This window comes from Mauremys reevesii, linkage group 13 (assembly GCF_016161935.1).
Source record: "Mauremys reevesii isolate NIE-2019 linkage group 13, ASM1616193v1, whole genome shotgun sequence".
Taxonomy (NCBI): domain Eukaryota; kingdom Metazoa; phylum Chordata; order Testudines; family Geoemydidae; genus Mauremys; species Mauremys reevesii.
The window spans coordinates 15,541,548-15,568,673 of NC_052635.1; the positions used below are offsets into that span (position 1 = coordinate 15,541,548).

At 46.0% G+C, this 27,126-nt stretch overlaps 1 protein-coding gene and 1 pseudogene across 1 annotated transcript; one reads left to right on the forward strand and one right to left on the reverse strand.

Moving 5' to 3' along the window:
- The first annotated feature begins 2,393 nt into the window (after positions 1-2,393).
- Positions 2,394-3,366, forward strand: LOC120380108 (annotated as a pseudogene).
- Positions 3,367-20,724: 17,358 nt separating this feature from the next.
- Positions 20,725-21,693, reverse strand: LOC120380110 (olfactory receptor 1020-like). Its single transcript, XM_039497605.1, has one exon. The coding sequence runs from the start codon at positions 21,691-21,693 to the stop codon at positions 20,725-20,727; it is 969 nt and encodes a 322-aa protein (XP_039353539.1).
- Positions 21,694-27,126: the final 5,433 nt, after the last annotated feature.

Below are 27,126 nucleotides of genomic sequence, written 5' to 3' on the forward strand. Positions count from 1 at the left end.
TATCCTAATATCCAACCTAAACCTCCCCACTGCAACTTGAGACAATTAATCCTTGTTCTGTCATCTTCTACCACTGAGAACAGTCTTGATCCACCCTCTTTGGAACCCCCTTTCAGATAGTTGAAAGCAGCTATCAAATCCCCCCTCATTCTTCTCTTCTGCAGACTAAATAAGCCCAGTTCCCTCAGCTTCTCCACATAAGTCATGTGCTTCAGCCCCCTAATCATTTTTGTTGCCCTCCGTTGGACTCTTTCCAATTTTTCCACATTCTTCTTGTAGTGTGGGACCCAAAACTGGACACGGTACTCCAGATGAGGCCTCACCAGTGCCAACAAGGGCACATTGTTGACTCATATCCAGCTTCTCGTCCATTTTAACCCCTAGGTCCTTTTCTGCAGAACTGCTGCCTAGCTATTCGGTCCCTAGTCTGTAGCAGTGCATGGGATTCTTCCGTCCTAAATTCAGGACTCTGCACTTGTCCTTGTTGAACTTCATCACAGTTCTTTTGGCCTAAACCTCTAATTTGTTTAGGTCCCTTTTTGGCCTATCCCTGCCCTCCAGTGTATGTACCACTCCTCCCAGTTTAGTGTCATCAGCAAACTTGTTGACGGTGAAATTCATCCCATCCTCCAAATCATTAATGAAGATATTGAACAAAAGATTGAGAGGTGAGTTGAATACAGTCAGTGACTACCTTCTTGGGAATAAAATGCATGGTACTAAGGGGCTGGAAGATGAAGCCAAAGCAATTGAGTTTAGAAATAAGGTGCATGTTATGAAAAGTGGGGATGACTAATCATTGGAAGAAAATGCCACAGGATGGTGTGGGTTATCTCCCTTGATGTCTTCAAAATCAAGAACAGCTGCTGTCCGAAGTAGACTGTCCATTCTTGAACCTTTCTCCAGTTCCCCAAGTGCACCCCTTTCTAGTGAGAAGCCCATGCCTTCACTTTTCTTTGGTTGGATCTCAGGATCTCACCCTTCTCCTAATCCCCAGGTTAACACCTCTTTGGTACCAGCTGTGTTACCCCAGCTGGTCTATCTGGAGTTTTGCTCTGCTACAGTTTTACCTCTATGGGTCTGCTACAGAAGGAGTTTGCAGTGACGCAGGATTAACTTCTTCAGTACAAAGTGTTATTTATATGCCCAAGGGAACACAGCTTTCAGGAAAATGGGATAAAACAACCAAGTGTCCTACACAGCTCTTGTTTTACCTGTACTTAAATTCTCTCTCCTTAGCTCAGGTTCTTCCAGATCCAACTTCTGAGTCTGAGGGATAGTTTGCCTCCCTGCAGAGCCTCTCTCTGTGGGCAGGTCTACACTACAACTTAAGTGGATGTAATGTATGTCACTCAGGGGTGTGAATAAAATACCCGCTGTGCAAAGCAAATTACAGCAATTGAAGCACTTTCCACCCCGCCCTATGTCAGCAGGAGATGCTCTCCATTAACATAGCTTCTGCCCCTGGTGGAGGAGGCATAATTATGTTGATGGGAGAGTGTTCTCCTGTCAGCATAGAGCATCTTCCCCCGACGCACTGCAGCAGTGAACTGCATTGGTGCAGCTGCACTGCTGCAGTGCTTCTAGTGTAGACTAGCCCTGTGCCTCACAGTGAATCCTTTACTTGGCCACTGTCTTTTGATCTATCTTTTCCCAGCTTTAGTCAAAGAACTGGCAACTTTGATGTCTCATGACCTGGTTAATTGTGAATGAACGTTTGCTGCAATGCTCCTTATTTTGGCCATTTTTCTTTCTTTCTTTCTTTCTTTCTTTCTTTCTTTCTTTCTTTCTTTCTTTCTTTCTTTCTTTCCCTTTAATGTCATGTTCCTCTTACAACCCCTTTTAATCTTACCCCATAGCAAGCAATCCTTCATAAATTATCAGATTGAGATATGCACAGAATTGTTACAAAGTAATGCCAGTATTTCCGGGTTTGTTACATATGCTTAACTCAACCACATGCTTAACTCAATGAGGGGTTATTGGAGAAGAGCTATGGCTCATGTTATCCAGGCACTCAAAATAGGTGATTACAGGATACCCTTCTGGATGTACTTCAAACAAATATGCTCTAGGTCAAAGAGGAATGAATTGAAGGAAATGCTATGGCTTACAATATACTGTCCTGGCTGTCTTTCACATCTATGCATCTATGAAAAAGAGCTAGGTCAGAAGAGTGAAAAATTAACAGTGTAGCTGCCATTTGGGGCTTGCAAGTGGGGAATCTCCATTCCAAAACACTGTGTACAGTATGTGATTAAACCAATGTTCTGTCTTTTTGAATACTTATAAATCATTCTCTCTTTATGCAGTTTGAACTTTTCTACAATCAACTAGATAGAAATCTGATTTCAATTATACTGCAATCTCTTTCAACACTCACTACTTGTTAATAAATAAATTTAATGGAAAATTGGGGGAGACAGAATCTATATTCAGATCACGGAGAAAGGAAGAATCAAACATATGTTACAGAATTCAACCTCCTAGGATTTGGAAATCTCTCTGAACTGCAAATTCTTCTTTTCCTTCTGTTTCTAGTGATCTACATTGTAACTGTAGCTGGGAACATCCTCATCATGGTTCTAGTTGCGGTTGATCATCACCTACACACCCCCATGTACTTCTTCCTGGGGAACTTGTCCTGCTTGGAGACCTGCTATAGCTCCACCATCCTGCCCAGGATGCTGGCCAGTCTCCTGACTGGGGACAGAAACATTTCTGTTAGTGGCTGCATCACTCAATTTTATTTCTTTGGTGTGCTTGTGGCAAGTGAATGTTATCTCTTATCCATGATGTCCTATGACCGGTATTTAGCAATATGCAAACCACTACACTATATGGTTCTTGTGAATGGCAGAATCTGCCTGCAGTTAGCAGCTGTGTCCTGGACAGGTGGATTTATGGGAACAACCATAGTAACATCTTTAATGTCACAATTACAGTTCTGTGGCCCTAATGAAATTGACCATTTCCTTTGTGATTTCACCCCAGTGATTAAACTCTCCTGCAGTGACACCAGCCTGATCACACTTGTGACCTTTATATTATCTTCTGTAGACACCCTGCCCCCGTTTCTATTAACCCTGACATCCTATGTTTTTATCATCCCCACCATCCTGAGAACCCCGTCCACCACCGAAAGGAGAAAGGCATTTTCCACTTGTTCCTCTCACCTTATTGTGGTTACAATTTTCTATGGGACCCTGATGATTGTGTATATGTTACCAGACACTGAGACACCTCAACAAAGTGTTCTCTCTCTTCTACACAGTCTTGACTCCCATGGTCAATCCTCTCGTCTATAGCCTGAGAAACAAAGAGGTCCAATGTGCCCTAAGAAAATTAATTGCGCACAGAAATTGAGAAAATGAGTCACTCCTTTACCTTAAAGTTAGAGCTCTGTCGTGCAGATCTGAAGATCTCACTTGGGAAGATGGAAGTTGACCTCAGTGGGAGTTAGGCACATATCCTGCTTGGGGGCTTTTAAAATCCCATTTCTGCCTTTATGCATCTTCAGGTCTCTATGTCGCACATCCACAAAGGAATTTAGGTGCCTAAAGCCCAAATATAGGCATCAAAATTCCAGATTGAGCTGCTATTGTGACTCAGACGGTGCCTATCTCTATAGGTGAGCTGTCACTAGGCACCCCAATTTATACTGTAAAAGTCCCCTTAGCTCCTGTGTCTGGACATGCGACCTACTGCCTATGGCAGGCTCCTGGGCAACCCTCTCAAACCTCAACCCTAACACAACCCTTAAAGCAGATGAAGTCAGGCATTGTGGTGCCTGTGACAGCTACTGTGATTTCCTGCATTATGCTTGATGGCCCTTATGGAATTAAGTTACAATGAATTAAGAGGAAGTGTCTTAGGAGCTCATTGTTTTAAAACTGCAAATATGCTGGTATTAATATAAATCTGTATGAAACTTGTCTAGGAGACATGACTGCTGTAACCTTGGGAAATTGTTTGAGTTTCAAAGGACAATTTGAAACAATGGCATCAAATGAGAATGAACTGTTAGTTGAATAGTTTTCCTAAGAAATACTGGGGAGGAGGCAAATGCAAATGACCCACCTCTTGACCAGACGTTTGGAAGCTTTTTCCTGGGGAGGGGATCTTTGACTACAAATTATGTATTCCCAGGATCCAAAGGCCCAACAACATGAAGAAGGGACATGAAGCAGGGACACTCATGGGGTGTGGTGGTGGCTTGTTCTGAACAACAGGTGCTTGTAGGCAGAGGAAAATCCCAGTCCGAGAGCTGAAGAGCTGTTCAACAGTCAGAGCCGAAGGTTGGAGTTAGGGTGATCTCTGGAAAGTGTTTTAGCATCTGTATAGGATCTTCCATTGTTTTAAGCTTTTCCCTGTGGTGCTTTTTTCCTTAAGAATAAATGAGCTTGCATCTAAAATGTTGTGTGGTAACAACTGTGGCAGTTACACTGTTTCTCATCTCTGAGGAGAAAGCTAATGTGGCCTACAAGAGCAGCGTGGCTTACTGGGGAACTGAGAGCTATGCAGCCTGCAAAAGCCCTGGTCAGGAGAAAGAGAGCTGTGTGTCTCTGCCCAAGAGAGGTGATGCCTAGAAGGTGAGCACCTTAGGCTGGCAATAGAGTGGGAGGGGGGATACAGGTGCAGTTGACCTGAGCTGTGACACTTCATATCTAAAATGTGTTGCTGTTTTTTCTATTCGTATCACCTAATAACAAAAATTAATCTCCCACGTCAACCAATTAACATGCTCCATGTGCTGAGATGAGGAGACTTGTGTTGTAGTCCCAGCTCTGATCTCTTCTGTGACATTGTAAATAAGAAGTGGGCAACATTATCTCCCGCAGATGTAAACAATCTTGTTTGCCTTAGTGATTGGCTGCCCAAGAAGTAGGACTGAGTGGACTTGTAGGCTCTAAAGCTTTACATTGTTTTGTTTGAGTGCAGTTATGTAACCAAAAAAAAATCTACATTTCTAAATTGCACTTTCTCGATAAAGAGATTGCACTAGAGTACTTGTATGAGGTGAATTAAAAAATACTTTCTTTTGTTTATCATTTTACATTATAGTAATAGAAAGTGAGCAGTGAACACTTTGTGTTCTGTATTGTAACTGAAATCACTATATTTGAAAATGTAGAAAAACATCTAAAATATTTACAAAGTTTCAATTGGTATTCTATTGATTAACAGTGTGATTAAAGTGTGATTAATTATGGTTAGTTTTTTTAATCACAATTATTTTTTGAGTTAATCATGTGAGTTAACTGTGATTAATCGACAGCCCTAAATTAAATGTATCAGAAACCATTTGAATTGTCAAAAGCAGAAGGAATTAGAAAGTCAGGCATTGTCTGCCTTCCTGCCTCCAAAGGATAAGACTGAGCCCCTCACTGCTATGTATTTGTACCATGCCCTAAAAGTTATCTGATCTGGGTTGTTTTTGATAAGTGTGGGGAGCAAATTCAAAAGCTGAGGCAGGACTTAGCAAACCTAGACCATCCCTGGCAGGTGTTTGGGCAACCTGTTCTAAAAACCTCCAGTGATGGGGATTCCACAACCTCCCTAGGTAACCAGTTCCAGAGTTTAACTATCCTAAAAGTTAGAAAAAAAAATTCCTAATACCTACCCTAAATCTCCCTTGTGTCAAATTTAGCTGATTACTTCTTGTCCTGCTCTTGGTAGAAAGAAATAAGGAAAGAAAAAGAAGACTTAGTTATTTCTGCATGGCCACATCCATACAGAAGTTACAGCAGTTTAACTACAACTGGTTTTTAAAACAGTTTAACTAAAGCTGCATTTGTAAAGTGATTTAGTTAGCCCCGGGGTGAGCATTTGTATCAATTTAAACCTGGAATGACCAATTTAGTTTGTGCCTGTAACTTTACCAGTGTAAGTTCAGGGCTAACATTACATCATGGTCCAGAGGACTGGTGATTTAACTCATTAAGCACTTTTTTCTCTATGGATCTTAAAAGCACAGAGTAAATATTAAGACATATCAGTTCAGTAACATCTATCTATCTATCTAATCTGTCCTACATACTGACATATTCCCCACCGCCATATAGATGAGGGTCAGTTGTTAATACTCTACTGATGTTCAGAAATGCCTAACGACACCCGTTCTTCCATTGATTTCAAAGGGATAACTCTCAGAGTGCAGTCCTATACAGTGTGAATAGCATACTGGGTATCTAGAGAACCTGTCTCAGGAAGTTATTTTGAGGTGGATATCTGTCCCCATATTCTATGTTAGGGGTGTAGCTCATTTTGTTTTGGGGAATGGGACTGTGTGTATGTGTGGTATTGGCTGCCTGAAATAAACATGACCCCGAGGCAGAGAATTGCCATCTGAAGCTGGGTAAGGCAAACCCACCACTGAGCTGGGCAAAAGCAATCTAGACATATTATTCAGATCACATGGTGTTGGCTTGGCAGGGTGGATTAGCTCATTCTAGGTTCTGGGTGCCATCCTGCCTCGGTTTTCCCTTCTTCACCAAGTGCGAGGTAGATTTTGGAGCTTTCTGAAACACTGGTACTCTGTTGTAGAATGTCGAAGAAGTACGCTGAGCTGCTTCAGTTATAATGATACAGAAAGGATTAATGAATAGAGCTGGTCAAAAAAAAATCCACTAAACCTGTTTTGTGATGGAAAGCTGGGTTTTGACTAAATGAAAAGTTTAGTGGAAACTGTCTGGTTTTGACATTTTCTCAAGAATTCAGAAAATCAAAACATTTTCAATTTTCTCGGGAAGGGGGGCACGATTTCCCCCCACTAGCACTAGCATTTGTTCCCTACAATCATTGATGGAGATGTTTAAGCACTTTGGTTTTAGCCCACAACATACATCATATAAACTTACACAGCATGTATAATTGCATGGAAAAGAGCTTGTTTCTGCATCAAAATGCTTTGTAGAGGGGCCTGTCCAGCTATCATCAAAACTATTTGGAAGGTACCTGTCAAAATGCCATATAACTACCACACCCGCACGTATGTAGCGAGTTCAGTCAACTACACTGTTGGGCCTGTTTCTCATTTACACTCAGGTCACTTGAAACCGTTCTGGGGGTGTTAAGAGACATTAAAATAGGAGAAGATTCTGTTTATGGTATAAAGGGGCCTCACTGTAAATGCAAATCAGGATTCTTATGCATTGGCCTCACTTTTCAGATTCTCATATCAGTATTTTGCATTGTTCAAGACGAAAATGTGTGTGTATAGGTCTGTTGCTGCTATTCATATCACCTAATAACGAAAAAAAAATACACTGCATCGTCCAAAGAATATGCCACATTTGCTGAGATCAGGATTCCCGGGTTCGATTCCTGCCTCTTAAACTGATCTCTTGTGTGGTGTTGGGCAAATCACTTCCCCTTCCAGTGTCTCAGTTTCCCCACCTTTACATGCCTGTGAGAAGTGCTTTGAAAATTCTGGACTGAATCTCTGTTGGTCAGAACAAGAATGTAAGTGACGGATGTGCATTTCTATGTGACGGACCTGCAAAAGGGTTCATAGAATCATAGAATCTCAGGGTTGGAAAGGACCTCAGGAGGTCATCTAGTCCAACCCCCTGCTCAAAGCAGGACCAAACCCAACTAAATCATCCCAGCCAGGGCTTTGTCAAGCCTGACCTTAAAAACTTCTAAGGAAGGAGATTCCACCACCTCCCTCGGTAACCCATTCCAGTTCTTCACCACCCCACTAGTGAAAAAGTTTTTCCTAATGTCCAACTTAAACCTCCCCCTCTGCAACTTGAGACCATTACTCCTTGTTCTGTCATCTTCTACCACTGAGAACAGTCTAGATCCATCCTCTTTGGAACCCCCTTTCAGGTAGTTGAAAGCAGCTATCAAATCCCCCCTCATTCTTCTCTTCTGCAGACTAAACAATCCCAGTTCCCTCAGCCTCTCCTCATAAGTCATCTGCTCCAGCCCCCTAATCATTTTTGTTGCCCTCAGCTGGACTCTCTCCAATTTATCCATATCCTTCTTGTAGTGTGGGGCCCAAAACTGGACACAGTACTCCAAATGAGGCCTCACCATTGCTGAGTAGAGGGGAATGATCACATCCCTCGATCTGCTGGAAATGCCCCTACTTATACAACCCAAAATGCCATTAGCCTTCTTGGCAACAAGGGCACACTGTTGACTCATATTCAGCTTTTCGTCCTAGGTCCTTTTCTGCAGAACTGCTGCCCAGCCATTTGGTCCCTAGTCTGTAACAGTGCATGGGATTCTTCCGTCCTAAGTGCAGGACTCTGCACTTGTCCTTGTTGAACCTCATCATATTTCTTTTGGCCCAATCCTCTAATTTGTCTAGCTCCGTCAGTATCCTATCCCTACCCTCCAGCGTATCAACCATTCCTCCCAGTTTAGTGTCATCTGCAAACTTGCTAAGGGTGCAGTCCACACCATCCTCCAGATCGTTAATGAAGATATTGAATAAAACCGGCCCCAGCACCGACTCTTGGGGCACTCCACTTGATACCGGCTGCCAACTAGACATGGAACCATTGATCACTACCCATTGAGCCCGACCATCTAGCCAGTTTTCTATCCACCTTACCGTCCATTCATCCAGCCCATACTTCTTTAACTTGCTGGCAAGAATACTGTGGGAGACTGTATCAAAAGCTTTGCTAAAGTCCAGAAATAGCACATCCACTCCTTTCCCCTCATCCACAGAGCCGGTTATATCATCATAGAAGGCAATTAGGTTAGCCAGGCATGACTTGCCCTTGGTGAATCCATGCTGACTGTTCATGATCACTTTCCCCTCCTTTAAGTGGTTCAGGATTGATTCCTTGAGGACCTGTTCCATGATTTTTCCAGGGACTGAGGTGAGACTGACTGGCCTGTAGTTCCCTGGATCTTCCTTCTTCCCTTTTTTAAAGATGGGCACTACATTAGCTTTTTTCCAGTCATCCGGGACCTCCCCCGATCACCATGATTTTTCAAAGATAATGGCCAATGGCTCTGCAATCTCAGTGGCCAACTCGTTTAGCACCCTCGGATGCAGCGCATCCGGCCCCATGGACTTGTGCTCGTCCAGCTTTCCTAAATAGTCCCAAACTACTTCTTTCTCCACAGAGAGCTGGTCACCTCCTCCCCATACCGTGCTGCAGAGTGCAGCTGTCTGGGAGCTGACCTTGTCTGTGAAGACAGAGGCAAAAAAAGCATTGAGTGCTCTAGCTTTCTCCACATCCTCCGTCACTAGGTTCCCTCCCTCATTCAGCAAGGGACCCACGCTTTCCTTGACTTTCTTCCTCTTGCTAACATACCTAAAGAACCCCTTCTTGTTACTCCTAACATCTCTGGCTAGCTGCAACTCCAAGTGTGATTTGGCCTTCCTAATTTCACTCCTGCATGCCTGAGCAATACTTTTATACTCCTCCCTGGTTATTTGTCCAATCTTCCACTTCTTGTAAGCTGTTTTTTGTGTTTAAGACGAGCAAGGATTTCACTGTTAAGCCAAGCTGGTCGCCTGCCATATTTACTTTTCTTCCTACACATCGGGATGGTTTGTTCCTGCAACCTCAATAAGGTTTCTTTAAAATACAGCCAGTTTTCCTCGACTCCTTTCCCTGTCATGTTATTCTCCCAGGGGACCTTGCCCATCAGTTCCCTGAGGGAGTCAAAGTCTGCTTTTCTGAAGTCCAGAGTCTCTGTTCTACTGCTTTCCTTTTTTCCTTGTGTCAGGATCCTGAACTCGACCATCTCATAGTCACTCCCTCCCAGGTTCCCATCCACTGTTGCTTCCTCCACTATTTCTTACCTGTTTGTGAGCAGCAGCTCAAGAAGAGCTTTTCCCCTAGTTGGTTCCTCCAGCACTTGCACCAGGAAATTGTCCCCTACGCTTTCCAGAAACTTCCTGGTTTGTCTGTTCACCGCTGTATTGCTCTCCCAGCAAATATCAGGGTGATTAAAGTCACCCATGAGAACCAGGGCCTGTGATCTAGCAACTTCTTTTAGTTGCTGGAAGAAAGCCTCGTCCACCTCATCCCCCTGGTCTGGTGGTCTGTAGCAGACTCCCACCATGACATTACCCTTGTTGTTCATACTTCTAAATTTAATCCAGAGACTCTCAGGTTTTTCTGCAGTTTCATACCAGAGCTCTGAGCAGTCATACTGCTCTCTTACATAAAACGCAACTCCCCCACCTTTTTGCCCTGCCTATCCTTCCTGAACAGTTTATATCCATCCATGACAGTACTCCAGTCATGTGAGTTATCCCACCAAGTCTCTGTTATTCCAATTACATCATAATTCCCTGACTGTGCCAGGACTTCTAGTTCTCCCTGCTTGTTCCCCAGGCTTCTTGCATTTGTTTATAGGCACTTAAGATAACTCGCTGATTGTCCCGCTTTCTCGGTCTGAGACAGGAGTCCTCCCCTCTTGCAGTCTCCTGCTTGTGCTTCCTCCCGGTATCCCACTTCCCCACTTACCTCGGGGCTTTGGTCTCCTTCCCCTGGTGAACCTAGTTTAAAGCCCTCCTCACTAGGTTAGCCAGCCTGCTTGCAAAGATGCTCTTCCCTCTCTTCTTGAGGTGGAGCCCGTCTCTGCCTAGCAATCCTTCTTCTTGGAAGACCATCCCATTGTCAAAGAATCCAAACCCTTCTCTCCGACACCATCTGCGTAGCCATTCGTTGATTTCCATGATTCAACGGTCTCTACCCTGGCCTTTTCCTGCCACAGGGAGGATAGACGAGAACACCACTTGCGCCTCAAACTCCTTTATCCTTCTTCCCAGAGCCACGTAGTCTGCAGTGATACCAGCTGAGCAGCGAACAGCAGAGAGGCAAACAGAAGGAGTTTGCCTGGGATCCCTCTGAGCAGAGGCACGCTAAGTGCTGCAGTAGGGGGACTGCGCTGGTGAGTATCTGAGTGTCTGTTGTGGGGGGCAGTTTGACTGTATGCTTGATTGTTTGATTGCTTGTTTGACCAGTTTGATTTGGGAGTGCTTTGTTCCAGCTGGGCCTGACTGTTATAAAAAGGCAGTCAGCTGCGAACCAGCTGAGCAGCGAACAGCAGAGAGGCAAACAGAAGGAGTTTGCCTGGGATCCCTCTGAGCAGAGGCACGCTAAGTGCTGCAGTAGGGGGACTGCGCTGGTGAGTATCTGAGTGTCTGTTGTGGGGGGCAGTTTGACTGTATGCTTGATTGTTTGATTGCTTGTTTGACCAGTTTGATTTGGGAGTGCTTTGTTCCAGCTGGGCCTGACTGTTATAAAAAGGCAGTCAGCTGCGAACCAGCTGAGCAGCGAACAGCAGAGAGGCAAACAGAAGGAGTTTGCCTGGAGAGAGCTCTTAGAAGGAAGAGACCATGGATGCTGAGCGATCTGCCGTTGTGACCTGCACAGGATGCACCATGTTTGTCTTCCTTCCACAGGATAGAAGTGACTTTGTCTGTACAAAGGCAATCTGATCTCCATATTGGAGGAGAAGATTCAAGGTCTGGAGAAATGGATATCAACCCTGCGTTCCATAAAAGAAAATGAGGATTTCCTGGATAGACGTCAGGATCAGCTTCAGTGGGCACAATGTTCTGAAGATTCAGAGCAGGCTACACAGCGGGGACAGAAGGCCAGTGAGGATAACTGGCGGCATGTGACATCCAGAAGAGGAAAGAGTACCAGAAACGTCCATGTATCAGAAACACAGATACAGGTGAGCAACCGTTTTCGTGTTCTCTCCGCAGGTACTAGTGCAGAGAGTGGAGTGGATGATACATCTGAGGGAACAGAGCAGAAGGAGACTCCACTGATTGGAAGGCATGAGATGCGCCGTCCTAGAGATGGGGGTTCCATGACCACCACTCCCAGGAGGAGGAGGAGGGTGGTGGTGGTCGGGGACTCTCTTCTCAGGGGGACTGAGTCATCTATTTGCCGCCCTGACCGGGAAAACCGAGAGGTGTGCTGCTTGCCAGGGGCTAGGATTCACGATGTGACGGAGAGACTGCCGAGACTCATCAAGCCCTCGGATCGCTACCCCTTCCTGCTTCTCCATGTGGGCACCAATGATACTGCCAAGAATGACCTTGAGCGTATCACTGCAGACTACGTGACTCTGGGAAGAAGGATAAAGGAGTTTGAGGCGCAAGTGGTTGCGGCACAGAGCTTCACAATGCCTAATGTTTAGATGCCTACAACATACCTGGAACAACATACCTGGAGCAACAATTGGACCTACAAAAGCTGAATTAGCCACCCAGTCTCCCTATGCAGTGTATGGGGAGAGAATAGAATTCACAAAAGCCAGTATGCTAGGCTGGGAGCTGCCTCAGTTGGCCAAATGACCTAAGTCTCACCCTTTCAGAAAATTCAGTGCCTAAGGCTATGTCTACACTAGATTCTATGTCGGCATAACTTATGTTGCTCAGGGGTTTGAATATTCCATAGGTTCTGCTGCTTGTGGAGGTGGTTTTTTTATGCCGATGTGAGAGCATAGAGTGTCTTCACCAGAGGTGCTACAGACAGTTCTGTATCAGTACAGCCGAAGCACTGTACATATAGACATCCCATTTGTCAGAGCTGCAGGGAGGCAGCTCTCTCTGCTTACAAGAATGAGTTGGGCATCAACCTATCTCCACACAAAATGGCTGGGGAAGTGCACAGTCCTGCACTTAGGATGGAAGAATCCCATTCACTGCTACAGACTAGGGACAAAATGGCTGGGCAGCAGTTCTGCAGAAAAGGACCTAGGGGTTACAGTGGACGAGAAGCTGGATATGAGTCAACAGTGTGCCCTTGTTGCCAAGAAGGCTAATGGCATTTTGGGTTGTATAAGTAGGGGCATTGCAAGCAGACCGAGGGATGTGATCATTCCTCTCTATTTGACATTGGTAAGGCCTCATCTGGAGTACTGTGTCTAGTTTTGGGCCCCACACTACAAGAAGGATGTGGAAAAATTGGAAAGAGTCCAGCGGAGGGCAACAAAAATGATTAGGGGGCTGGAGCACATGACTTATGAGGAGAGGCTGAGGGAACTGGGATTGTTTAGTCTGCAGAAGAGAAGAATGAGGGGGGATTTGATAGCTGCTTTCAACTACCTGAAAGGGGGTTCCAAAGAGGATGGATCTAGACTGTTCTCAGTGGTAGCAGATGACAGAACAAGGAGTAGTGGTCTCAAGTTACAGTGGGGGTGGTTTAGGTTGGATATTAGGAAAAACTTTTTCATTCAGAGAGTGGTGAAGCACTGGAATGGGTTACCTAGGGAGGTGGTGGAATCTCCTTCTTTAGAAGTTTTTAAGGTCAGGCTTGATAAAGCCCTGGCTGGGATGATTTAGTTGGGAATTGGTCCTGCTTTGAGCAGGGGGTTGGACTAGATGACCTCCTGAGGTCCCTTCCAACCCTGATATTCTATGATTTTATGATTCTAAGGGATTGAGCACAAGGAGCCCCGTGTTTATGGTACTCCTCTCTAACGTAATAGATCCGGGTTCATTTTCTGCATATGCAAAGCTAGGCAAAAGGATTCGAATAGGGATCTGCCACTTCTGAGGAGAGCACCCCAAGCAGAAGACCTAGGCCTGGTCTACACTATGATTTTAGGTCGAATTTAGCAGTGTTATCTTGATTTAACCCTGGACCTGTCCACACGATGGAGACCTTATTTTCAACTTAATGGGCTCTTTACTCCACCGCCGACGAGGGGATTAGCGCTGAAATCAGCCTTGCCGGGTCGAATTTGGGGTAGTGTGGATGCAATTCGATGGTATTGACCTCCGGGAGCTATCCCAGAGTGCTCCATTGTGACCACTCTGGACGTTGCTCTCAACTCAGATGCACTGGCCAGGTAGACAGGAAAAGGCCAACAAACTTTTGAATTTCATTTCCTGTTCGTCCAGTGTGGCGAGCTAAGCAGCACAGGTGACCATGCAGAGCTCATCAGCAGAGGTTACCATGGAGTCCCAGAATTGCCAAAGAGGTCCAGCATGGACCGAACGGGAGGTATGGGATCTGCTCGCCCTATGGGAGACAAATCCGTGATAGCTGAACTCTGTTCCTCTAAACGAAATGCCAAAACATTTGAAAAGCTCTCCAAGGGCATGAAGGACAGAGGCTATAACAAAGACTCGCGACAGTGTGAAAATTAAGGAGCTCAGGCAAGCCTACCAAAAAACAGAGAGTCAAACGGCCACTCTGGGTCACAGCCCCAAATATGCCCCTTTTATGATGAGCTGCATGCCATGCTAGGGGGTGCAGCCACCAGTACCCCAACCCTGTGCTTTGACTCTGTCAATGGAGTAGAACGGAACACAGAAGCGGGTTTTGAGGATGAGGACGAGGAGATTGAATATAGCTCACAGCAAGGAAGTGGAGAAACTGGTTTCCCCAACAGCCAGGATCTGTTTCTCACCCTGGATCTGGAGCCATTAAATTCTGAGCCCACCCAAGGCTGCCTCCCGGACCTGCCAGGTGGAGAAGGGACCTCTGTTGAGTGTACCTTTGTAAATATTAGACATGCTTTAAAAGCAAGTGTGTTTAATGATTAATTTGCCCTGGCATTCATGGCCAGTACAGCTACTAGAAAAGTCTGTTAACGTGTCTGGGGATGCAGCGGAAATCCTCCAAGGACATCTCCAAAAAGCTCTCCTGGATGTACTCCCAAAGCCTTTGCAAATGTTTCTGGGGAGGGCAGCCTTATTCTGTCCTCCACGGTAGGACACTTTACCACGCCAGCACAGCAGCACATAGTCAGGAATGATTGCAGAACAAAGCATTGCAGCGTATGCTCCCGGTGTTTGCTGGCATTCAAACAACATCCATTCTTTATCTCTCTGTGTTATCCTCAGGTGAGTGATATCATTCATGGTCACCTGGTTGAAATAGGGTGGTTTTATTAAGCGGACATTCAGAGGTGCCGATTCCTGCTGGGCTCTTTGCCTGTGGCTGAACAGAAATGTTCCCCGCTGTTAGCCACGTGGTAGGGGGAGGGGTCAAGCCATCAAAATGCGACCTTGTAAGGAAAGCACATGTGCTATGTAATGTTAACAGCAAGGTTTATTATGAAAGAGTGTACCCATTGTTCTATAAAATGTGTCTTGTTAACTACCACTCTCCCTTTTTTTCCTCCACCAGCTGCATACGTTTCTCCTTCCCAGAGGCTAGTGAAGATTAGATAAAAATGCACGCGGGATGAAATGTTCTCTGAGCTCATGCTGTCCTCCACACTGACAAAGCACAGCAGAATGAGAGGAGGCAGACAATGTCAGAGTGCAGGAAAGCACAATATGAACACGAGGAGAGGTGGCAGGCTCAAGAGAATAAGTGGTGGGCTGAAGAGAGTAAGTGGCAGGCTGAAGATGATAGGTGGCGTCAGCTTGCTGACAGAAGGCAGGAGTCAATGCTCTGGCTGCTGGAGCATCAAACTCATATGCCCCAACATATGGTTGAGCTGCAGGAAAGGCAGCAGGAACACAGACTGCCGCTACATCCCCTGTGTAACCAACCGCCCTCCTCCCCAAGTTCTATAGCCTCCTCACCAAGACGCCCAAGAACACGGTGGGGGGGCCTCCAGCCACCCAGCCACTCCACCCCAGAGGATTGCCCAAGCAACAGAAGGCTGACATTCAATATGTTTTAAAGTTTTTAAGTTTTAAAGTGCAGTGTGGCCTTGTCCTTCCCTCCTCCCCCACTCGGTGCTTCCCTCCTTCCCCACCCATCCCGGGCTACCTTGGCAGTTATCCCTCTATATGTGTGATGAATTAATAAAGAAGGCATGAATGTGAAGCAACAATGACTTTATTGCCTCTGCAAGCGGTGATCGAAGGGGGTAGGAGAGGGTGGTTAGCTTACAGGGAAGTAGAGTGAACCAAGGTGGGGGGGTTCCAGCAAGGAGAAACAAACAGAACTTTCACACCGTAGCCTGGCCAGTCATGAAATTGGCTTTCAAAGCTTCTCTGATGCACACTGCACACTCCTGTACTCTTCTAATCACCCTGGTGTATGGCTACACGTAAACAGCGGCCAGGCGATTTGCCTCAACCTCCCACCCCACCATAAATGTCTCCCCCTTACTCTCACATATATTGTGGAGTGCACAGAAAGCAGTAATAACAATGGGAATATTGGTTTTGCTGAGGTCTATCCAAGTCAGTAAACTGAGCCAGAGTGCTTTTAAACATCCAAATGCACATTCTACCACCATTCTGCACTTGCTCAGCCTATAGTTGAACAGCTCCTGACTACTGTCGAGGGTGCCTGGGTATGGCTTCATGAGCCATGGCATTAAGGGGTAGGCTGGGTCCCCAAGGATAACTACAGGCATTTCAACATCTCCAACGGTTATTTTATGGTCTGGGAAGAAAGTCCCTTCCTGAAGCTTTTGAAACAGACCAGAGTTCCTGAAGATGTGAGCATCATGTACCTTTCCCGACCATACCACATTGATGTTGGTGAAACGTCCCTTGTGATCCACCAGGGCTTGCAGCACCATTGAAAAGTACCCCTTTTGGTTTATGTACTCGCTGGCTTGCTACCCAGGTGCCAAGATAGGGATCATGTTTCCATCTATCGCCCCACCACAGTTAGGGAATCCCATTGCAGCAAAGCCATCCACTATGACCTGTACATTTCCCAGAGTCACTACCCTTGATATTAGCAGCTCTTTAATTGTGTTGGCTACTTGGATCACAGCAGCCCCCACAGAAGATTTGCCCACTCCGAATTGATTCCTGACTGACCGGTAGCTGTCTGGCATTGCAAGCTTCCACAAAGCTGTCACCACTCGCTTCTCAACTGTGAGGGCTACTCTCATCTTTGTATTTTGGTGCTTCAGGGCAGGGGAAAGCAAGTCACAAAGTCCCATGAAAGTGCCCTTACGCATGCGAAAGTTTTGCAGCCACTGGGAATTGTCCCAGACCTGCAACACTATGCGGTCCCACCAGTGTGTGCTTGTTTCCCGGGCCCGGAATTGGTGTTCCACGGCATGAACCTGCCCCATTAACACCATGATGTGCACATTGCTGGGGCCCGTACTTTGTGAGAAGTCTATGGCCATGTCTATGTCCTCATCACTGCACTGCCATTCCCTCCTCGCCTGGTTTTGCTTTGGCAGGTTCTGGTTCTGCATATACTCCAGGATAATGTGTGTGGTGTTTATAGTGCTCATAATTGCTGCGGTGATCTGAGCGGGCTCCATGATCCCAGTGTGTCATAGGTTTCACCCCCACTCTGGACTTTAGAGTACAGATATGAGGACCTGCATGTGAACCTCCTAAGCTTAATTACCAGCTTAGATCTGGTTTTGCTGCCACCATCCAAATGTTTGAGTCATCTGGAAAACCCTGTCTTCCCCACAAAAACCTTCCCCTCCCTGGGTAGCTTTGAGAGACTCCTCCACCAATTCCCTGGTGAACACTGATCCAAAACCCTCATTCTTGTTTTTCATTCTCTGCTAGATTCAAGGGCCTTTTAGTATCTGATATGTTCTCCGCAGGAATCTATGAATCCACTGTAGTCAAGTCACCTTTCTAATGTCTTTCTTATACATTGAATAGTTTGAGCTCCTTTGCTCTCACTGGAAGACATTTTCTCCAGCACCTCCTTGCACCGCCCCTCCCCCACATTTTGTGTCACTTTTCAACACCTTCTCCAATTGTTCAACATCCTTTTGTAAATGCGCACATAGACCAGGATTGGATGCAATTCAGTCTCACCAATGCCTAATAGAGGTCAGATCACCTCCATACTCCTATTCATCTCTCCTCTATTTATACATTGTAGGATTGCATTAGTCCTTTGCTCCACAGTATCGCACCAGGAGCTTATGTTGTGTTACGTGTCCACTCTGATCCCCAAGTGTGCTGTGATGGTGGTGAGGATCACACACATGAGCTTCCTCAGAGAGGGACAAAAATGTGATGGCATCATGCTAGTGCCTGGGACTAGGGAGTGACACTGACCCACAGCACAGATGGGAAGATGACTCTGCTCAGTTCACAAAGGGAATAACATGAACAAACTCCACAGATCCCACTCACTCTTATCACATCAGTGACTCTCTAACAAGCCCGGGGACACATTCCATCCCCAACCCACAACATAACCCAGATCTTGTGTTTGAATTTGCTGGGGTGGAACTGTGGGAGGACTCTGCTGCAGAAATCACAGCCACTTGCTGGAGGGTCTCAGTTCAACGAGATTCAGAGCAGTGATGGGCCATAGCCAGGGGAGAATGCAGAATGATATATCACTGTAAATGCACAAGGAAACTGTGTACAGGAGATGCAGTTCAGCCTGTTCTGCTTCTCAATATAGCAGGTCTCTCAGATCCCTAGTATGTGATCCAGGATTTGTCAGATTTACCATTAATTCTCTATATGAAGTGTCAACTTCTCCATTGATGGTGGCTAGGTGTTGGAATCGGGATCCGTATTCCACCATCGCTCTGCTCTCCTCAGTGTCTCAGACAATCCCATTCACTCTGCAAAGACACCAATAGTTTGCTGCTGGGCTGCACTGCTCTGGCTTTTTCGCTTGATGCACACGCTTGGATATATCACAACCAACCTTAGTGCTGCCTGCTCTGGATTCTTACATGGGCTACAGGGAACAGCAACTCACCCTGGCTGTTGTTGGTCTCTCCTTTGATATTGCTGATAATGATCATTAGTCAATTGCCCTCATGGAGGGTATTAAATCCTATTTTATTTATTGAAACAACATAAACATCAAGGCCATTGCAATCCCCACCCAAACCTCCAGGGAATCTTCCTTGTCGTAATGCCCGTTGTGGATGTGGGCCAGGAGTCTAAGTCCTAAGCATATTTATATATACACCTAGACACTTATCTGCATCTTTAGAACCTTTCAAAATCTGTCCCTTACAAACTGAAATAATTTTGAAAATCACTGAGACTTGGGAACTTTAGTCATTTAGGTGCTTTTTCCAAATTCAATGTTGAAATTCTGAATTAATTAGCAGTTTCTCCACACATATGCGGCGAGTTCCATACCCATGTGGTGCTCGGGCACCAGCAATATTCAGAACCAGGGACCCTGCTCCAGCAATATGTGGAGCCGTGTGCCCCCCCCCCCCCCCCGCCACCTGCGCCTCCCCCGAGTGTTCCGCGTCCCCGACTTGCTGCCCCCGGGCCCTGCCCCCCGCTCTTCTTTCCCGGCTGGGGAGCAGAGAATCACTGACTGTCTCTTCCCCGAGCAGCTCCATGTTGCCTCCCAGCAACTGCTGCTGCAGGGTCCTAGTGCACCCCAACTACAGGCCAGGACAGGCTGACTCTGAGCCTGCCCTGCCCCCTCAAACCCTTCCCTTTTCCGGTTGGACCCTCAAGCAGCACAAGGGCCCCCCCCTCTGCCCGCAGTCACCACTCCTGCCCCATGCAAGGTGGCAGCCCCATCCCTCACCCCCAGTGAGGCTACAGTGACAGTGTGCTGATGGGGGGGCAGGAAAGGGGGCTCCTCCCCCAGAGCTCGCTGCTGCCGGCAGGGAAAGGGCTGGGGGGAGTTCTCCTCTCTGGCCCCTCTCCCAGAGCAGCCTGCCTGCACCCCAAACTCATCCCCAGCCCTGCCCCACCCCAGAGCCCCCCCCATCGCACCCTCAACCCTCTACCCTAGTCCTGAGCCCCTCCAGCCCCCCAAACACCTTATCCCAAGTCCAGAGCCCTCATCCCGCCGCACCCTGACCCTCTGCCTGAGCCCTGAGCCCCTCCAGCCCCACAAACACCTTATCCCCAGTCCCAGCCAGAGCTCTCATCCCGCCACACCCTGACACTCTGCCTGAGCCCTGAGCCTCTCCAGCCCCACAAACACCTTATCCCCAGTCCCAGCCAGAGCCCTCATCCCGCCACACCCTGACACTCTGCCTGAGCCCTGAGCCTCTCCAGCCCCACACACACCTTATCCCCAGTCCCAGCCACAGCCCTCATCCTGCCACACCCTGACTCTCTGCCTGAGCCCTGAGCCTCTCCAGCCCCCCAAACACCTTCTCTGCAGTCCCAGCCAGAGCCCTCATCCCCCACACTCCTACTCTTGCCCTGAGCCCCTCCCACACTCCAAACACCTCATCTGCAGCCACACCCCACAGCCTTCACCCCTGCACCCCATCCCTCTGCACCCCTCCCATCCCCAAACTCCCTCCCAGAGCCTGCATCCTGCATCCCAGTCCCCTGCCCCAGCCTAGGATCTGCACCCCAGACCTCCTCCCTCACCCAAACTCCCACCCAGAGCCTTGGGCAGGTCGGGGGCGGAGTTTGGGGGGCGGGGGGGAGTTTGGGCAGGGGTGGGTTCTGGGCACCACCAAAATTTCTACAAACATGCCACCCATGTCTCCACACATATTTATTATTTTTTCACCTGACAGTAAAGTGTTTTTTAGGGTAAAGAGATGTCTCACCAGAAAGCAATCTACCCAAATCCAAAATTGTATAGGACACCTGATACCAATGTGAGAGACTAAATACTTTAATAATCCAAATCCACCAGTAGGTATTCAAGAACACTACAATGTAAAATTTAAACTTTTCCCAACTCAGAGCAAAGATGCAAACAAAATAATTAAAGTAAAAACTTAAAATCCACTTAAATGCAGAGAACAGGAAAGTTAAGATTCCAGCTAAGGGAGAAGCAAGCATCAACTCTTAGAAAACGGGAATGCAGATATCCCCCAAATTTTCCCCAAGAAAGCTCCGTTTGTCATGAGCTAGGGACAGCCTAAATGATAATGCGCCCTTTCTAGCTCTTTCAGATTCATTCATTGCCATATCAATCACTACTTCTCAATTTCTATAAGCTCCATACATTTGCTGATGACTTTTCTCAGGGCCGTCTTAACCTCTTTGTTTCTCAGGCTGTAGATGAGGGGATTGGCTAGGGGAGTCAGGACTGTGTAGAAGAGAGAGAACACTTTGTTGAGGTCTCTAAGTGTGTCAGCGACTGGTAACATATAGACAATTATTAGAGTCCCATAGTAGATTGTCACCACAATGAGGTGAGAGGAGCAAGTGGAAAATGCCTTTCTCTTCCCAGTGGTGGACAGAATTCTCAGGATGGTGGAGATGATACAAATGTAGGATGCCAGGGTTAATAGAAACGGGGGCAGGGTACATATGGAAGAGAATATAAATGTCACCAGTATGATCAGGCTGGTGTCACTGCAGGAGAGTTTAATCACTGGTGTGAAATCACAAAAGAAATGGTTAATTTCATTGGGGCCACAGAAATGTAACTGTGACATTAAACATGTAACTATGGTTATTATCATAAATCCACTCATCCAGGACACAGCTGCTAACTGCAGGCAGATTCTGCCATTCATAAGAGCTGTGTAGTGTAGTGGTTTGCATATTGCTAAGTACCGGTCATAGGACATAAGGGCCAAGAGATAACATTCAACTCCCACAAAAAGACCAAGGAAATGAAATTGAGTGATACAGCCAGTAACAGAAATGTTTCTGTCCCTAGTCAAGAGACTGGCCAATATCCTGGGCAGGATGGTCGAGGTATAGCAGGTCTCCAAGCAGGACAAGTTCCCCAGAAAGAAGTACATGGGGGTGTGAAGGTGCCGATCAGTCACAACTAGTGCAATGATGAGGATGTTCCCAGCCATGGTCACAAGGTAGATCACTAGAAACAGCAGAAAGAGAAGGGGCTGGAGTTCAGTGTGATTCCCAAATCCCAGGAGGAGGAATTCTGTGATATATGTTTCATTTTCCCCTTCTGCTTTCTCCATGACATACATGTAGATTGCCTCTTCCTCTGTTTTCCATGAGATTATCTAGTGACAGATAAAAAGTCATGAGCATTGAAAAAGTTTACTGTGCAATCAAACACAGTAAATTCCCAGGCATTTGATTATAGAAAAGTTCAATGTGCGTAATAACAGCATGATTTATAAGCTTTCACAGAGCCAGACACCACTTCTCCCTCTCCTCCCCCTCCCTCCCGTCTTTGTGCAAGGTTTTGGAATAGAGATTCCCCACTTGCCAAATACACTGGTTATTTATCACTCTTCTGCCCCAAACTTCTTTCTTTCATATGTGCATAGATGGAAAGGTCACTTGGAGAGTGTATTTTAGGCCTTAACATTTCCGAGAATTCATTCCTTTTTGAACTAAAACATATAATTTAGAAATGCAGCCAGAAGTCAATACTGTAATCATGTAGGCTGTGATCTTGGATATGATGAGCCATGGCACTTCTCCAGTTATCTCTGCACTCAGTTAAGCATATGTAACAAGCTTGAAAATATCTGCATTGTTTTGTATCAATGTTCTGCATAGTTCTATGTGTTAATTTTAGGATGGACTGCTTGCTATGTGGTTAAGATTAAAATGGGTTCTTGGGGGGAACTGGACAGGAAAGGCAAAACAATAACCTAGATAAGGAGTTTCTGAGCAAACATTTATATACAATAATCGGGTCATTTGCTAACAAAGATTGTGCAGTTGTTTTACTTAGGCTGGGAAGAGAGAGATCAATAGACACTGTCTAGGTAAAGGATTCGATGTACAGCATAGAGAGAGTGTGCAGGTATGAAAACTATCCCTCAGACTCAGAAATGGGATCTGGAATAGCCTGAGCTATGGACAGAGGAATTTAGTTTATGTAGGAAAAGAGGCATCTAGGAGTCTTTGTTGTTTGAACTCATTTTCTTCAATGCTGTGTTCCCTTTAGCAAATAAATCCTGCTTTGTTCTGAAGAAGCTGATCCTGTGTCAGTCCAAACTCATTCAGTCCCTCGCTCAGGGAGGAAAATCTATAGCAGGGCCAGAGTAGAGTTGGACTTGCTGCAGTAACACAACTGGAACTAAAGAGGTGGTAACCTGGGGTTTAGAAGAATGGTTGGATCTCAGGATCTCACCCAAGGAAAGTGAAAGCACAGGCTTGTCACTTGAAAAGGGTGGGCTCGGGGTAGTGGACAACGGTTCAAGAATGGAAAGCCATACCCATGGAGCATGACAGCAAATCCTCCAGAATGGCTGCCAGTCTTAATTTTGAAGATGTCAGGAGGTTGATAATCCACAACTTCCCTCGGCACTTTGTTCCAATGGTGAGCCACCTTCCCCATTCATAATGTGTGCCTTATTCCTCAAATGATTTTTTCTGGTTCTTGTTTTGACTTTTTCTGCTGGATTAATGAGCCCTTCAGCCCTGGTATTTTCTTCCCATGAAGGTGATCATCATCTGTAAGCAAGTCACCTCTCAATCTTCCTTCTGATAAGTAATGATGTTTCAGTTCCTACACTCTCATTGTAAGTCATTTTCTCCATCCCCGCCCCCATATTATTATGACTTTTTCCTGCACCTTCTCCAGTTTTGAAATGTCCTTTTAAAAATGTGGACAGAGAAAAAGACTGTATAGACTTTGGTCTCAAATGCCTAAGATGGGTTACATCACCTTCCTACTTCTACTCACCACTTCTCAGTTTATACAGCACAGGATCCCATTAACCCTTTCTGTACCAGCATCACATAAGGAGCTCATGTTGAGTTTCTTGCCCACTCTGACACCTAAACTTGCTGTGATGGTGGTGAGGGTCACTCACGAGCTTCCCCAGCGAGGGACATGTATGTGATGGCATCATGCTACTGCCTGAGACTACACAGTGACACTGACCAAGAGCACAGATGAGAAGAAGACTCTACCCCTTGCACAAAGGGAACTCCCCGAACAGACTTCACAGATTCCTCTCACTCTTATCCCCTAAGTGACTCTCCAACAAACCCTGGGACATATTCCACCCCCATCTGCATCTTGTAACCCAGCTCATGTGTGTGAGTGTGTTGGCAGGGAACTATAGGCAAATTCTATTCTGTGTTACTCACAGCCACTCTCTGTAGTGTCTGGGTTCAGCAATATTAGATATATCAAGAGGAGAATAAGGAATGATACAGAGTGGTAAATGCACAAGCATATTATTTACCAGAGAGACATTTCAGGCTGCTCTTCTTCCCAATAGTACAGCCTTTTCTCCCTAAAATCCTCAGGATTTCACCCAGAAATTATCAGATTTACCTTTAATCCCCAGCATGAAATGGGACATCTCCATCAGTGGTGACTGAGTCTGGGGATCAGGACCTGGATTTCACCATTGTTCTGCACCCTCCAGTGTCTCATGCACTCTCATTCTCTCTGCAAAGACACGGTCATTTTCCTAAAGCTGCTCTTGCTTTCCTGCTGGATGCACTCTGCTGTGTATATTACACAGAACCTTAGTGCTGGCTGCTCTGGATTCGTACATGATTTATAAGAGACAACAGCCTCATCCTGGCTCTGGCTGCTGTTTGGATCTACCTTGAGGCTGCTGATAATGATACTTTTAAACTTGCCATCATGGAATAATTGAATCCTGTGTTGCTTGTTAAAATAGGGTAAACATCAAGTCCACTGGAATTCCCATTGAAACCCCCAAGGTATCTCCTTTTTCCCCCTTGCTTTGTTTGCATATGTGCCAAAAGACACCTTGAATACTGGGTCCAGTTCTGGCTGATCTATCTCATAAAGGATAAAATAGAAATAAAAAAGGTTCAGAGAAAGGCCACGGGGGGCAATAGGATAAAATAGAAATCAAAAAGGTTCAGAGAAAGGCCACGGGGGGCACTAGGACCCTGCAGCAGCAGTTGCTGGGAGGCTTCCATCGAAGGAAAAACTAAAGATTGGAATTGTTCATCTTACTATGAAGGGGGATATGATAGAGGCCTATAAAATCATGAGTGGTGTAAGAAAAGTGAATGGAGAAGTGTTAATTTCCCTGTCACATGATAAAAAAAAACAGGGGTCACCTCATTAAATTAGTAGACATCTCGCTTTTTACAAATCAGAGGAAGTACTTTTCCTCCCAGCATACCTCTGGAATTCATTGTCATGGGATATTGTGATGGCCAGAAATGTAAGTGGGTTCAAAAAAGAACTGGATTAGCTCCTGGCATAAAGGTCCATTAATGGCTATTGGCCAAGATGGTCAGGCATGTCACCTCATGAAGGAGCAACCCTAAACCTCTGATGCCAGAAGCTGTGAGTGGAAGACAGTTGTGGATCATTGCAACTGCCCTGTTTTGTGCACCAGCCCTGGAGCTCTGTTATGGGCCACTCTTAGAGACAGGATACTGGGTAAGATGGACCATGGTCTACCCTATATTGGAAGGTCTTTTGTTCTAAGAGTCTAAAGCCCAGAACCGCAGAAGACACTTAGGTTACAAATCCCAATATTAGTCACTCAAGTTCCACATTTAAGCACCATGTGATCTAGAAAACTCCTCTTTGGCTTCTGCCCAACCTATAGCCTCCTAACATCACTCTGTGCCTAAGTGTCCACTGTAAAATTTCCTTAGGAACCTACATTTTAGCCTCTGCACATAGGCACTGCTGACTCTAGTTGTCCTGATACCTGCTCCATGCCTAAGCTCTAACACAATTCTCAAACTGGGGGAAGATATCTTGCCTTCAGGTCTAATCCAGTAGGCATTCTCAGAGCACGGCTACCTACACACAAAGTGGAGGAGGAAGCAGCTGGCCTTCCTTTTAATAACTTTTAGGCCAGTTGTGAGGGTACTCACACATCTGTGGAGATCCTGATTCAATTCCCTCCTCTGACTGTTGAGGAGAGGCTCCCCATGTGTCAGCGGAGTATCTTAGGCAGTAGACTAGACGATACCCTGAAATGGGGTGCACTCTTTCTATCCAGGTCTCCTACTGAAGTTTTTTCACTTTAATTAAAGATTAAATGGTCCAGAAAAAGAAGTGTGAACCACTCTAGGTATATGTCTACACTACAAAATTAGGTCGAATTTATAGAAGTTGTTTTTTTAAAAATCATTTTTATACTGTTGATTGTGTGTGTCCTCACATAAAATGCTCTAAGTGCATTAAGTCGGCGGACTGCATCCACAGTAGCAAGGCTAGCATCGACTTGCGGAGCATTGCACTGTGGGTAGCTATCCCACAGTTCCTGCAGTCTCCGCCACCCATTGGAATTCTGGGTTGAGATCCCAATGCCTGATGGGGCAAAAACAGTATTGCAGGTGGTTCTGGGTACATGTCATCAGGCCCCTTTCTCCCTCCCTCCATGAAAGAAATGGCAAACAATTGTTTTGCGCATTTTTCCTGGGTTACCTGTGCAGACGCCATATCACAGCAAACATGGAGCCTGCTAAGCTCACTGTCACCGTATGTCTCCTGGGTGCTGGCAGACGTGGGACTGCATTGCTACACAGCAGCAGCTCATTGCCTTTTGGCATCAGACGGTGCATTACGACTGGTAGCCATCGTCATCATACTCCTGGATGCTCTTTTAGCCGACCTCAGTGAGGTCGGTCGGGGCACCTGGGCAGACATGGGAGTGACTCAGCCAGGTCATTCCCATCTTCTGCTGAGCAGCCAGGAGATGATGATGGCTAGCAATCGTAATGAAGCATCTTCTGCTGAGCACCCAGGAGATGACGATGGCTAGCAGTCGTACTGCACCGTCTGCTCCCAGCCTAAGATGTAAAAGTTAGATGGAGTAGATCAAAACAAGAAATAGACCCGATTTGTTTTGTATTAATTTGCTCCCCCCTGCCTCCCTCTGTGAAATCAATGGCCCGCTCACACCAGGGTTTTGAGTTCAATCCTTGAGGGGGCCATTCTGTGTGACAGTTGTTTGTGTTTCTCCTTGATGCAAAGCCATCCCCTTTGTTGATTTTAATTCTCTGTAAGCCATGTCATCAGTCGCCCCTCCTTCTGTCAGAGCACCGGCAGACAATTGTTTTGAGACTTTTTTTCAGTGCAGACAACATAGCACTGTGTCATAAACAGATAGTTAAGGGTTAATGCCTCTTTTACCTGTAAAGGGTTAAGAAGTTCACCTAGCCTAGTTGACACCTGACCAGAGGAACCAATGGGGGAACAAGATGTTTCAAAAGGAAAGAGGGAAGTTTCCTTTGTTTAGGTCAGTTTCAGTTTCAGCCAGAGTAAAAAAGATCAAGGAACCAGCCTCTTATCAGAGCAGTAAGTTTTAGAAAGGAATAAATAGGTTTATGTTTATTTTCTTTTGTAACTTGTCTTTGTGCAATTAGCGGAGTAATCAAATTTGGGTATTCCTGTGTGTACTAAGGTTTTTGCCCAGGGGAACATCCTGTGTTTTAAATCTGTTTTCTGTGAGATCAGCTTGTATGCTGTCTCCCAGAGGTTTTTT

What these genes read in the sequence shown, in the direction of transcription:
- LOC120380110 (XM_039497605.1), bottom strand. Translation starts at nt 21,693, where the DNA reads ATGTATGTCATGGAGAAAGCAGAAGGGGAAAATGAAACATATATCACA.